Raw genomic sequence first — 14,533 nt, 5'->3', positions numbered from 1 at the left:
GGGTGTTGAGAAAAGTGAACCCTCCTACACTATTGCGGAAAACAGTACAGATGTTCCTCAGAAAACTAAAAATAGAATTACTATATGATCCAGCATTCCCACTCATGGGTATCTAGCCAAACAAAACTATAATTCAAAGGATACATGCATCCCCCTGTGTTCATAGCAATACTATATACAATAGCCAAAACATGGAAGCAATCTAAATGTCCATCAATGAGTGAATAAAGAAGATGTGGTACATATACACAATGGAATACATACGCAGCCATGAAGAGTAAAATAATGCCATTTGCAGTAACGTGGATACAACTGAAGATTATCAAACTAAGTGAAGTGAGTAAGAAAAAGACAAATACCATATCACTTACATATGGAATCTAAAATCTGACACAAATAAACTTATCTATGAGACAGAAACAAAATCACAGATAGAGATTAGACTGGTGGTTGCCAAGGGGGAGAGGGATGGGAGAGGGATTAATTGGGAGTTAGGGATTAGCAGATACAAACTGGTATATGGAGAATGGGTAAACAACAAAGTCCTACTGTATGGCAACAGAGAACTGTATTTAATATTCTATAACAAACCATAATGGAAAATAATATGAAAAAGAATGTATATATGTATAACTGAGTCACTTTGCTATACAGCACTATTTGTAAAATCAACTATATTTCAATGTTTAAAAAAATAAGTCCAGAAAATAAAATGAGGGGGAAAACACCCCAAAACTCTCCTATATTCCATTGTATTTTTCCTTGGACCTGTATACAGTTGACCCCTCAGCATTGTGGGGCATAGTAGCACTTGACCCTCCATGCAGTTTAAAATCTGTGTATAACTTTACAGCTGGTCCTCTGTCTCCTTAGCTCTTACACCCACAGATTCAAGCAACTGTGGATCATGTAGTACTGTAGTATGCACAAAACAAAAATATACATGTAAATGGACCTGCCCAGTTCAAATCACTATTGTTTAAAGAGGTGACTCTTATCTTCTTCCTGCTTATCATTCAATTCCCTAAGTCAATCTTTTCAGCTAAGTTTTACCTTCTCTTTAACCTAGCTGAGATTTTATTTTCAGTTGTGTTTCAAGTTGTAGAGTTTGGGATTAATTTTTTCATTTTATATCTTCTAATCTTCTGGTAAAATGTCTATGTGTTATCTCTAATATTTGGATCTCTTGAGAGTTGGTTCATATTGTCTGCTTTTTATTCCCTTTAGTTTCTGACCACTTTTAGATGTATTCCATAGGTTGATACATAGTGTATTTTTACTATGGTTATTTTGCAAATTCTATCAATTCAGTGTGTATTCACTTATCCTTTGACAGAAAGTTGTTTGATAGGTTTAAAATTTTCAAGGTGTAGCCTTAAGGTGGATTAAGCACATTCACATTTATTGGTACGACTAATCTTATTTTCAGTCTCAATTCGGTGATAACATTTTAGGTGTATTCTGTTATACTTATTCACTTTTCACTTTCATGCATTGGAGAAGGAAATGGCAATCCACTCCAGTGTTCTTGCCTGGAGAATCCCAGGGATGGTGGAGCCTGGTGGGCTGCCGTCTATGGGGTCGCACAGAGTCGGACACGACTGAAGTGACTTAGTAGTAGTAGTAGTTATACTTATTTCTCTGAGAAACAGGTATTCTTTGCTTTTTAATAAAAAAAAATATGTTTTGGTGCCTAGAAAGACCTGTATTTTTATTTTAGAATCACTTCTGTACTTAAACCTTTTAAATGTCCTTTGATCCTTGTATTCTTTTCCTTTATTTCTTACAATTATTTCTCACACTATTTTCTCTGACACTTTTTTCCAGTTTTAAGACTAACAGAACAATGTATAAGCTTAAAGTGTACAACACTGTTGATACATTTACATATTACAAGGTGATTACCACCAAAGCTTTAGCTAACAGCTCCATGTCACAGAGTTACCATTTTTGTAGTGAGATGGTTTAAGATTTGCTCTCTTAGTGACTTTCAAGTATGTAACAGTATTTCTGACACTTTTACTTTATTCTGTGTGTCATTTTCATTTACGTGGTTCTTTCCTGACCCTCTTCCATACACCTTATTAAATTTTCATTTGACTTGATTTTCCCTGGGGGAAGCTTATAATTCATTTTTTTCTAAAAGATTTGTTATCTATTCCTTACTAAATTCATACTCTTTTCACTCTTTTTTTGGAGGGGGAGGGGGTGCATTTTCTTTTCTTGGTTTTTAAATTTCTGATTTTACATGCTTTTTGTTTTCAATATCCTCAAATAGTTGACTGAATATATTTAATTCTGTCTGGAGTGCAGCCACACTTTTCATCTGCATGACTAGGATGGGGAGAAACTTTTCCTTAGCTGACATGTAAGAATTATCATTTTTATAATATCAATACATAGATTTGTCAAGCTTCCTTTTTTACCTTTTTGTGATACTAGGATGTCTTACGAAATCCCTCATTTAACAGCACCTCTTTTGTCAAATGGGCTTTCCTGATAGCTCGTTGGTAAAGAATCTGCCTGCAATGCAGGAGATCCTGGTTTGATTCCTTGGTTGGGAAGATCTGCTGCAGAAGGGATAGGCTACCCACTCCAGTATTCTTGGGCTTCCCTTATGGCTCAGCTAGTAAGGAATCCACCTGCAATGCAGAAGACCTGGGTTCCATCCCTGGATTAGGAAGATCCCTTGAAGAAGGGAAAGGCTACCCACCTCCAGTATTCTGGCCTGGAGAATTCCATGGACTGTATAGTCCATGGGGTCACAAAGAGTCAGACATGACTGAGTGACTAAGCACACTCACTTTTGTCAAATACTTTGAAGGACAGATGTTTTAAGCTATTTTTTTTTTTCATTTTGCTAGTGGAAGGAGAGGTTGCAAAACCTGATTTTGTGTTCACTTCAGCCTGCAGGACTAAAATTTACCCACGTGCTTCTTTTAGCACTTAAATGCCAAAGGGAGCTTGTTCCCTTTTTAAAACCTTTTGTCTTAATCCTGAATTCTGCATGTAGATGACTATTCTGCAATTACTCATAATTTTAAATAATGTAGTTTCTGTTCTAACATATGCATATGTACACACATATTTTACACTTAGTACAGAATTAGTCTTCTTGCAGTGTAGGCCAACCATTTCTCCATTTGCTAGCTTCCATTTTCTGAGTTTTCTATAGATCTGGATGGTTGGCCTTTACTCATCATAAAGTTTTGCTGAAGGGTTGGAGTAGAGATGAAGTGTGAGAGATAACAAGCTGGGAACTGGTGATTTCTCTCTTTATATTTACAACTATTTTCAAGTTTGAGCATCCTCTGTTTTCAACTTGTGTTGTCAGCATGATTTGTGAAAAGATTTCTTACACCCTTCTTTTAGTACTACATTGTTTTTGGAGGAAATATTTGGAGACAGGTAGTTAAGTGTTTACCACTGTCTTTAGCTGCCCAGAAGAAGTAAGATTTAAAAGTTTAATTAAAACAATGAACTGTTAAAATTCAATAAAGTATTACAGATTTTAAAACTTCAATAATCCTGTCATCAGGTCTTTCTAGTATGACTTCAAACCAAAAAGTTGTTAAGAGGAAAAAAACTCAATAGATTAAAAAAAAAAATTGTAATAGACACAAAATTCACTTTAATTTTTTGAGAGTTATGTTTTACTTGGTAGGAATTTTTTAGGACTTCAAGCCCGGGAGACAGCATCTCAAGTAACCCTGAGAGAACCTCTTCAAGGAGCAAAATTCACTTTAGACTAGCTATAAAATGATAACCTCTTATAACAAAAGTGTTCATTTATATAGTAATAAAAAGTTCTTTTGAACACAAATAAAGAGTAATCCAAGTAGAAAAACTGGCAAGAGACATGGATAATAAAAATAAGCCTTCCATAAAGCATATGAAAATATGCAAAAATTAAAATAAGATTTCATTATTATGTATCAGATTGAGATGACTAACCTATCAGGTAACAAGGAAGGTGTTCAGAAACAGGCATTCCCCATCACCAGTGGTTACGCATGACATTTGTAGAAATACATACAGAAATACATACATAATAAAACCATTTGATAGAACTTGTCAAAGTAGTAAACATGTTACTTATGTATACTCAGACCAAATACATATGTACATACTTGTCCAAGTACACACTGGGACCAAGCATTTTTATGAACCTGTAAATAATTTCACGTAAAAGATACACTGAGGTATCAAAGATCTGTACTGTTACAAAATGCTAAGTACAATTTTGTATTTCAAAGGATGTAACAGTAGTGAAAAACTAAAAAAAAAAAAAAAAATTAAGATTCATCAAATGGTGGAATGAAAATAAAATTCTCAAAAACTTCAGAAAGAAAAATCCTAATATTATTTTAGGTTATTTTCTCCTATTACTCATAATCAATTTTTACCTATGCTGCTCATCAATATGATAGAGTTATGGAATTTAAAAATTACCAATCATAAATATATACAGTTCATGTGACTTTTTGGGTGATTTTTAAAATTGTATATATGCACATACTTTTTCTTTTTCTGAAACACTGAGTATAAATTGAAGAGAAAGTGATTCTTGACCTTAAAATGTGTCAACATGTATTTCCTTAGAACAAAGACTTTATCTTACACAACCCCCCAAAAATAATCAAAAACAGGAAATTCAATAGTATCTAACCCAGGTATCCCCAACCTCTGGGATCTAATGCCTGATGATCTGAGGTGGAGATGATGTAGTAATATTAAGAGAAATAAAATGTACAATAAATGTAATAGTTTGAATAATCTCAAAACCATCACCACCCACCCCAATGGGCTGGAAAAATTGTCACCCATGAAACTGGTGCCAAACTGACCACAGTCCAAGTTCAAAGCTCAACTGTGCCAACATCATCATTTATAGTTACGACCCTCTCCCGCCTCCAAGATTTAATGCAAGATAAAAAGCATTCCATTTAGTTATATCTTTTTTACTCCTTTAACATGAAACAGTTTTTCAGTCTTTCTGTGATGTTTCTTGACACTGGGATATTTGAAGAATATAAGCCAACAATTTGAATAATGTCTTTTTGGTGTGTCTGATATTTCTTAATGATCAGGTTCAGGCATGCACTTTCAGCAGGCATATTTCTCAGAGGTGATATTCTGCCCTCTTCAGTGCACTGTACCAGAAGTAGTATGGTATCACGTTATGCCTATACTGATGGCAGTAGCAACAATTTTTGTTACAGTGGTATCGTATCCTTCTGTTTCCCCATCAAAAATTTGGTAATTTTTCCCTTCATAAATGATTTGTGGGGAGATAAAATGAGATTATGTAAGTATCCCATTTCTCAACGAACATTAGTCCCAAGTTTTAGCATCATTAATTATTTTCTAACTTAATCATTCCTTAAAGACTTATTAGTTGGCATTTGACTATCAGGAAGAAATTCTCCTTTTCATTCATTCATATTAGAATTTATAAATTCTTTATTATACAGGAGGGTACCATCAATTACTACACATTTTTATCTGGATTCTCACATAGTCCCATATTTGGCCAAAGGGAGATCCTTTAATCTAGTTCTTCCACTGGCCTTTCTCTGTCCTTCTGCAAGACCCCTATAATTCTCTGAATATTTCCTTACTTTGTAAGGTAGGTGATGCAAATATTTTATATTTTGATAGAGAGACAGGTTATAAATGGTATACATTTGTAATATCAATAAATTGTACACTTAAAATAAGTGTATGCTGCTACTGCTAGGTCGCTTCAGTCATGTCCGACTCTGTGCGACCCCATAGATGGCAGCCCACCAGACTTCCCTGCTCCTGGGATTCTCCAGGCAAGAACGAACACTGGAGTGGGTTGCCATTTCCTTCTCCAAAATAAGTGTATGCTGCTAAGTCACTTCAGTCGTGTCTGACTCTGTGTGACCCCATAGACGTCAGCCCACCAGGCTCTCCTGCCCCTGGGATTCTCCAGGCAAGAACACTGGAGTAGGCTGCCATTTCCTTCTCCAATGAATGAAAGTGAAAAGTGAAAGTGAAGTTGCTCAGTTGTGTCCTACTCTTAGCAACCCCAAGGACTGCAGTCTACCAGGCTCCCCCACCCATGGGATTTTCCAGGCAAGAGTACTGGAGTGGGGTGCCATTGCCTTCTCCAAAATAAGTGTATATGTATATGTTAATACTCTAGCTAGTGGTGCTTTCTACACTGTTATGAGTAAGCAATTTTAAAACTGTCTTAAGTAAATATTTTGATGATAATGGAGACGAAGTTTCTCACCATTTAGTGAAAGAAGGTACAAATAAAAGAGAATATGAGAATTAACTCTAGGTTTTATAGATAGATATATATAAAAGAAATAAATACAAAGGTGTATATGTAAGTGTGTATGTATGTGTGTGTATATATATACACTCAGATGTATATTTTCTAGCTCTGTTCACTGAAAGGCCTTACAAGCACTGAGGCACCTGAAGCAATGGAAACAATCAGCTGCCAGATCTTGGCTTCTAAATACTGCTTTCCACTAAAAGCAAGCAGATCTCCTCACAGAAAAGGTTAACTCCAAGCTTGGGGCAAGACAAGAACAATTCTTCCCTTTAATTCAAAATGAAAATCGATAGATATAAATTTAATAATTAATAAATTGAACTCTACATTTAAAAATGGCTAAGATAGTAAATTTCATCCTAAGTGTATTTTACCACAATAAAACAAAAGTATGCACAAGGTGTTGCTTAATCCAGATATAACTTATAGTCTGTCCTCTGTATACGTGGATTCAACCAACCAGACTGTAGTATTGCAGAATTTACTACTGAAAAATACCTGCATAAGTGGACTGTGCAGTTCAAATCCTTGCTGTCTAAGGGTCAACTGCATATGAAAACACTATGGCAAAAGCACCATTCTTTTCCCATAAAGCATGAGAAATACACATCACAAATAAACAAGAAAACCCTACCACCTGAAGCAGTTTTCCTGCCGTGTCTCTCAATGCACTCATTTAAAAGAAAGAGTTCTGAGGCCTTAATAGATATGCCATGTATACCAACACTTAAAGAAAATAAACATAATACAATATATAGTCTAAGCCTTGAACAAACTTGAGAACCAATAAAATTTACTGAATATTTATTTACTATGTGGGAAGTACTGTGCAATACTATCAAAGACACAAACAGAATAAAAACTGATCTCAGCCTTTTAGGAGCTTAAAATCCAGTTGCTTATATGAAATTTAGGACACTAAGCTCATGACAACGTAGATGATCCAATTTGGCAAAGAGATCACAGAATCTACCTGAAGATGTCAATCTGACTATAACACTATGAAATAAAAAAGTAGTTTAGTTTTGAGCCCTGATATTAAAAGGCTACATTAAGAATTCAGCCTTGTTTCTCAATAGTTTAAATCAAATCAGATGACATGATCATCTACATGAGATGCTAGCAGGACAAAGCATCCATTCAATATTAGCTGTTTTCTAGTCAGGTCATCTCAGAACAAGGTAAAAGAGAGCTGTGTTCTGGATTCTTCAAATGCTGAGGGAAAAAAGTCTTATTTTCTAAAGTTAAATCAACTACCTAGCTTTAAAGTAAAGAACTAATCCTTAAATACACTCTTAAAATAAAATATTAAAATGTAAACCATTTATTTGGATATAATTGTGTCTCTTTTTTTCTATCTCTTTCTCTCAAGTCCAGGGTACAGAACACAGATGCTCAAAGATTATTACCTATATCGAATAGGAAAATCAGGGTTCCATTTCAGAGCTCTTATTTAAATTTTCTGGTGAATGTAGTAAAGGAGTTACCAAATTGGTAATACTTTAGATATAACTGCATCATGTTTCAAATTCTCTCAAGAATCAGAAAAAATATTCAAAGTGGGTGAAAATGCATCAAACTAGGTATATATAAATATATATGGTTTGATGCTACTTAGTAAAACATTAAAAAGTCACATTAAAGGAACCTTTTTGAGTATTTAAAGATCACTACATTTAAAGTTGAAAGTGAAGCATAACAAAAAGGAATTCAACATTTTTTAAAGTTCTTACCACAATCATTTCTGAAGGCTCTAATACAAGACAATCACATCCTCTTTTTCCTCCAAACTGCTTACCAAAACTATAAAAACAGAAAAATATTTCTTTAGCAAAGGTTATAAAATGTATCAATACAGAAAAAAAAAAAGAACCAAAAAAACTTAGATGTTAACCAAAAAATTGTGATTCTATTGCTTCAAGATTTTCTTAAAAACAAACAAAAAAACCCCTTCTTTTACTTGCCCAGATATGTGGCCTCAATACACAGTGTGATAATTATTTTAAAAATTCTGCCTTCAACTAGTCTCTAAAACTGATTATAAAAGATATCTACCTAATCTCAAATTTTGAACATCTATTAGTATGTGTTGAATTAAAGAAAAACCACACTTGCTGCTGCTGCTTAGTCACTCAGTCATGTCTGACTCTGCGACTCCATGAACTATAGCCCACCAGGCTCCCCTGTCCATGGGGATTCTCCAGGCAAGAACACTGGAGTGGGTTGCCATGCCCTCCTCCAGGGGATCTTCCCAACCCAGGAACTGAACCTGGGTCTCCTACATTACAGACCGATTCTTTACCACTGAGCCACCAGGGAAGTCCTAAAACTACACCTACTGAAGAGTAACACTAAAATTACGGAATATTTTTTTAAAAAAACAAATTTTTGAAACTGATATAACAGACATAAAAACTTTAAAGATATTATCACTTGAATATATTAAAAAATGAAGTAAGATACAGAAGTGATTCATTAAAAAAAAAATTAGGGTTAAAGCCCCTGGATAGCTCTTTGGAAAAAATAAAAACTGCAGCACTACTCAAAGAAAATTTGAGTTTTTAGGTATTTGTCTGGAAGAAAGATTTCTACATAAATCAAAAGAAGCACGCATAAAGAAAATACTGGTATTTTCATTTTAAAAGATGAACTGAATTTTTTAAAAGGTGGGTTATAAAAAAATACTAGACACACAAAAGGATAACATATTTAACATGAAACAAAAGCAATCTAAAATACTATAAAATGGAAATTAAGTACCATGGTTAATTATAAAATATATAAATAAAACACTATAAAAATAACTTTAAAACTCCACTAACAATGCAAGCAAAACTATAAATACCAAAATACAAACTTAATAAGGAAATACAGAAATCACTTATAAAAAAACTGTACAATTTTATTGATGAATTGAAAATAGGGCTTAATAAAAGAAGTGATATAGCATATACTTACAAGGAAGCTATTATAAAAATGTCAACTTTCCACAAAGTATATGATTATATACAAATATTAGTTTATAACAAAATCCTAATCAAAATCCAAATGAACTTACTTTTTAACATAACAAAAAAATCACTGCTGTTTTTTCTTAAGCAATAGCCTGTATTTTTTTCTTGTTGTTCTTCCTCCCACCAAAATCCCTACCTTATGTAATACATAAAACAATGAAAGCAAATATGTAAAAGGCTACTTTAAAGATGGAATAACAGGGAATAGATTTACTCTCCTACGTGAAAAAAAAAACAACAACAAAAAATGGAAAATCAGACAAAACACATTAAACAACGGTTTCAAGATTTTGGAAAGTAGGTAGGACATGTATATGGATGCTTTAGAGAGGAAATTAAAAACCTAAGATGACCCTTACAACATCCCAATTTTACTAAGTACAGGTAATCTCCAGGCCACAATGCAAAAAGGGAGAAACCTAGCAGAGTCTGCCAGTGTCACTGAATTGAAAAGACAAAGATAGATTTGGGGTGTGGAAAGCCTGGGCTTCCTGGTGGCTCAGATGGTCACGAGTCTGTATTACGTATTCTACATAACTTGTATTATGTGGAAAGACCACATAATACACAGGACATTGGGTAGGATCGTCAGAAATTGATTTCCTTTGCAATGTGATAAATTAGTCTACACTAAAGAAGTACTTTTGCCTGGAAAGTCCCATGGACGGAGGAGCCTGGTGGGCTGCAGACCATGGGGTCCCTACAGTCTGACACGACTGAGCGACTTCACTTTCACCTTTCACATTCATGCATTGGAGAAGGCAATGGCTACCCATTCCAGTGTTCTTGCCTGGAGAATCCCAGGGACGGGAAGCCTGGTGGGCTGCCGTCTATGGGGTCGCACAGAGTGGGACACGACTAAAGCGATGCAGCAGCAGCAGCAGCAGCAAAGAAGTGCTAGACTCACTCAAACAAATATTAAAGACTTAAAATAGATTCCAATTAAGTGAACTACATGTCAGAAGAAAGCCTAATACTACTCTAAAGAAATACACCAAAAGGTGAAATACAGCAACACAGAAATCTGACATCCAGTAAAACAAAAAAATACCGTGCAAAGAGGACTATATGATCCATAGCCAAAGAAAAACCGACCTATAAAAACAAATCTACAGTTGTCAGCAGTGAGAGAATCAACAGACAACACTGAAACAGCTATTTTTAAGTATGCTCCAAATGTTTAAGAAAGTGAGATAAACATGAATTCAACAGAGAAACAGAAGCTTTTTTTTTTTAAAGACCTAGTGGAATATTCTACCACATCACATATGTAGACACATGTCTGGTTGTGCCAGTTTTTAGTAGTGTTAACAACGGTGAGTGGTTTCACACACTGTCAATTTGATATGCTCACAATACTATAAATCCTCCTATCAATTTTCCATCTATTAGATTTAGTATCCTTTTTTGATTGGTGACCAGACCTCAAGTGTTATTAGGGGCTACTGAAAAAGCCATTTTATAATTGTATCATTCCTTCTGAATTTATCAGCTAAAGTACTGAGGTAAAGAAACATACTCCAACTATTTGAATTCCTAGAACAATAACTTATACAAGAAAGGCATGAGAAAAGCTGCACTGGAGATGACATGACTATACATTAAGTAAATTCTATACATTCTGTTTTCAGGTAATTCCAGCCCAGTGGTTAGCGCTCAGGGCTTTCACTGATGTGGCCTAGGTTAGATCCCTGGTCAAGGAACTAAGAAGCTGACTACAAGCAGTGTGGCACAGATTAAATTGGTACAGACAATTTTTTTTTTTTTTTAAAGAAAGAAACAAGTGAATTTACCAAGATTGAAGGATTCAAGCTCAACATTCAAAAATCAATGCTTTTATTGTATATTATCAATGAACAATCTGGAAAAAAAATTTAATTCCATTAAAGGTAGAATGAAAACACAGAATACTTGAGATAAGTTTATAAAAACATGCACAAAACCTCTATAAAACTGCCAACTAAAAAAACTATAAAACACTGACAAGAAAATTACGATATCCTAAATAAGATATACCTCATTTATGGGTGGAAATGTTCTACAAATTCAATGTAATCAACAAGTTGCCTTAGAGACACTGACATGATGATTATAAAATTTACAGAGAAATGTAAAAGATCTAAAATAATTAAACCAATTTTGGAAAACAAGAAGATGGAATATTTATTTTATATTTCATGGTAATTTTATAAAGCTAGAATACTCAAGACAGTATGGCATCAGATTAATTTATAGATCAATAAAACAGGACCGAGAGAACAAAATCAGACCCACACATATATGTTCAATTGATTTTTGACGAAAGTGCCAAGGAAATTCAATGAGGGGAAAGATATTATCTACAAGTAGTGACAGAACAACGACATATCGATACAGAAAAAAGGAAGATTTTAATACCATAATCAAAAATGAGAAATGGATCAGAGATATAAATGAAAAAATGGAAATTAAAAACTTCTCACAGCACAGAATTTTTGTACATGTCCTAGACAAGGGTTACTGAGGAAGTTTCCTTCCATATAGCTAAATTTTAAAAATCTTATCATGAACGAGTTTTATCAAATATTTTTTTCTGCTTACTGAAAGGATCATGTAGCTTCTGTCCACTCTTTTACTAATGGAGAATACTACATTAATTGTTTTATGGATTTTAAACTTCCTTGCATTCCTAGGATAAACCCAACCTGATTACAAATGTCTAATTCTTCTAATATATTCATGGATTTGGTCTGCTATTATTTTGTTAATTTCTACAGGTATGTTCAGGGGAAATAATTGCAGTTTTCTTAGAATAGTACATCATCATGATAATACTATATTCATAAAGGAGATTGAAAAGTTCCTTCTTCCATTTCTCAAAAGACTTTACGTATGTGTTAATGTTAATAATAATGCTTCATTAAACATTTATCTGTGGGGCTGAGCTGGCATGAGCATTCAAGGTCCATTTCCAGCTTTGCTCGCTGGTAGAGCCTCTGGCTGTCCCGAGAGGGTGAGTTGGTATTAATGGTGTAGATTAGGGTCGGGGTGGCCCACATGGTCCTTGTCCTCCGGCTAAGAGGTCTCCTACCCACCCTTGGGTCTTCCCACCTCTGCTGCTGAGGGCCCCATGCTCCCCTAGCCTCTCCACAGGGAAGCGCTGGTGAACAGGGTGGCTCTCAGATTCCACTGGCTCTGAGAATTAAGACTGAATCAACCTGGAATCAAGATTGCTGGGAGAAATATCAATAACCTCAGATATGCAGATGACACCACCCTTATGGCAGAAAGTGAAGAAGAACTAAAGAGCCTCTTGATGAAAGTGAAAGAGGAGAGTGAAAAAGTTGGCTTAAAACTCAACATTCAGAAAACTAAGATCATGGCATGCGGTCCCATCACTTCATGGCAAATAGATGGGCAAACAGTGGAAACAGTGGCGAACTTTATTTTTGGGGGCTCCAAAATCACTGCAGATGGTAACTTCAGCTATGAAATTAAAATACATTTGTTCCTTGGAAGAAAAGCTATGACCAACCAAGACAGCATATTAAAAAGCAGAGACATTCACTCTGCCAACAAAGGTGCGTCTAGTCAAAACTATGGTTTTTCCAGTAGTCATGTTTGGATGTGAAAGCTGGACTATAGGAAGGTTGAGTGCTGAAGAATTGATGCTTTTGAACTGTGGTGTTGGAGAAGACTCTTGAGAGTCCCTTGGACTGCAAGGAGATCCAACCAATCCATCCTAAAGGAGATCAGTTATGAATATTCAATGAAAGGATTGATGCTGAAGCTGAAACTCCAATACTTTGGCCACCTGATGCAAAGAACTGACTCACTGTCAAAAACCCTGATGCTGGGAAAGACTGAAGGCAGGAGGAGAAGGGGACGACAGAGGATGAGATGGTTGGATGGCATCACTGGCTCGATGGACATGAGTTTGAGCAAAGTCCGGGAGCTGGTGATGGACAGGGAAGCCTGGCGTGCTGCAGTCCATGGGGCTGCAGGGACGAACACGACTGAACAACCAAAATTAACTGAAATATCTGAAAAATGCTTAGCAGTAAAGCCATCTAGGCCTATGCATTTCCTTATGGGAATATATACAATAACTAATTTACTTTTTAAAGGATATTAGAATTCCTAATTGTTTTTGAGTGTATTTATATTAATATATATCTTTTTTTCTTTTCCCATGCAGCTTGTGGGATCTTAGTTTCCAGACAGACAGAGATTAGTTCTCCACCCCTTGAACTGGAGGCTCAGAGACCCAACCACTGGACTGCCAGGGAAGTTGCCAGTGTATGTCTTTTTAAGATTTGTTCAATTTATTAGTATAAACTGGCTGATAAACTTCCCTAAGAATACTTTTAATTTCTGTAAGATAGTAATATCCCCTTTTTCAATACCTAATATTTATAATCTGTGTATTCTCTATTTTAAAAGGGCAATCTATCTCAAGGTATAACAATTTTATAGATCTTTTCAAAGAACTTTTCGTTTCATTGATTTTTCTCTACTATTTTTCTGTTTTTTCACTGATCTCCACTCAAACTTCTGTTCACTTTGAGTTTACTTTATTATTCTTAAGCTGGAAAAACTTAAGATGGTTGAATTGAGACCATAAAAGTACTAAGACTTTCCCTCTAAGGGCCTTCAGCTGAATTCCATAAATTGTGATGTGTGTTCATTTTCATTCATCAAAATACTTTCTAATTTCTGTTATCACTCTTCCTCAAATTATAGGTCATTTTCAAAGGCACTGTTTCAATTCCCACATTTTTCTCTGGTATCCATTTACAATTCAATTCCAATACACTTAAGAGGACAAACTCTGTATGATTTCAATCCTTTTTAACTTACTGAGACTTGTTTTATGGTCTAAAATAAGCTCTATCTTGCATAAAGATGTAAGTCTGAAAAAACCATTAAATCAAAGTGGCTGATAGACTTAAGCTTTATTAATTTTTCATTATAGCAGTTATATCATTTATTGAGAGTAGAGTTTTGAGATATCAGCCATTACTGCTGGTGTGAAGGATTACATTAGTTGTTTTTGATTACTGAACCAGCCTTGTGTACCTAAGTTAAATCCCATTTGGTTATGTTGTGTAGTTCTTTTTATACATCTCTACCATATTTGAATCTGGTTCCTATGTTTGCTCTGTCTCTTCCAACTGTTTTTTACCCTCTAGAAACCCTTGTAATTTTTTCTTGCTAGTGAGAAATG

General features: G+C 34.9%; 1 protein-coding gene across 4 annotated transcripts in view; it reads right to left on the bottom strand.

Annotated features, from left to right (window-relative positions):
• The window catches only part of RAPGEF6 (Rap guanine nucleotide exchange factor 6), a 227,274-nt gene that overhangs the window by 153,317 nt on the left and 59,424 nt on the right, over nucleotides 1–14,533 (bottom strand). For all 4 annotated transcript variants that reach the window (XM_005888380.3, XM_070374023.1, XM_070374025.1 and 1 more), the window contains one exon: nucleotides 8,047–8,116. In XM_005888380.3, coding sequence (XP_005888442.2) covers nucleotides 8,047–8,116 — 70 coding nt within the window. The remainder of the gene's footprint in view (nucleotides 1–8,046; nucleotides 8,117–14,533) is intronic.

This window comes from Bos mutus, chromosome 7 (genome assembly GCF_027580195.1).
Source record: "Bos mutus isolate GX-2022 chromosome 7, NWIPB_WYAK_1.1, whole genome shotgun sequence".
NCBI lineage: Eukaryota > Metazoa > Chordata > Mammalia > Artiodactyla > Bovidae > Bos > Bos mutus.
This window is presented reverse-complemented; position numbering and strand designations above follow the sequence as displayed.